We start from the raw sequence: 591 nt of genomic DNA on the forward strand, positions 1-591 counted from the left end.
AATAATAATGATAATTCACTCATGCATTACTTATTATTTCTGTGCATGTCATCTGTAGGAATCTGATTGTTTCAATTTTTTTGTAACCCCAAAAACTGGGTTCCTACTAAGAATTGTTTCCATGTGAAGTTCTGAGTAGCTAGTTGAAACACCAATATGGCTTTCTCAAATTAAAATGCTATTCTTTTGACATAAGAGAAAATAAAAGTTTCTGAGTATAATGCACACTCATTTTATGATATATATACAAATGCATATTATGATACTACATTCAAGTTTCTTTCCTCAAATACCAACCATTCTAGTATTATAGCATAAAGGTAAGATAATGCCTCTTACAGCTAGTGGCAACCCAAGAACGTGTGCGCAGTTTAGAAACATCTTCACAACATGCACAAGCTACTCATCAGCAGGAGATGAGCAAGGCTCAGGAACAGCGCAATAGGGAGCAACAGCAGGAGAGGCAACAGGTTAGGAGAAAATACACTTGCATACCACAAATTCATGTGCACATAAGCAGGATTCATGTTGAACAGATTATTTACAATGTCACAGAAGTATTCACACACATGCATGCATTCACCCACTAAC

The 591-nt window shown here is 35.9% G+C and overlaps 1 protein-coding gene across 1 annotated transcript in view; it reads left to right on the top strand.

The window, feature by feature from the left end:
• Positions 1–591, top strand: part of LOC119585361 (nucleoprotein TPR-like) — a 37,633-nt gene that overhangs the window by 11,582 nt on the left and 25,460 nt on the right. The window contains exon 12 of the mRNA XM_037934031.1: positions 342–470. Within this exon, the coding sequence (XP_037789959.1) occupies positions 342–470 (129 nt within the window). The remainder of the gene's footprint in view (positions 1–341; positions 471–591) is intronic.

The sequence above is a fragment of the Penaeus monodon genome, chromosome 19 (genome assembly GCF_015228065.2).
Source record: "Penaeus monodon isolate SGIC_2016 chromosome 19, NSTDA_Pmon_1, whole genome shotgun sequence".
Taxonomy (NCBI): domain Eukaryota; kingdom Metazoa; phylum Arthropoda; class Malacostraca; order Decapoda; family Penaeidae; genus Penaeus; species Penaeus monodon.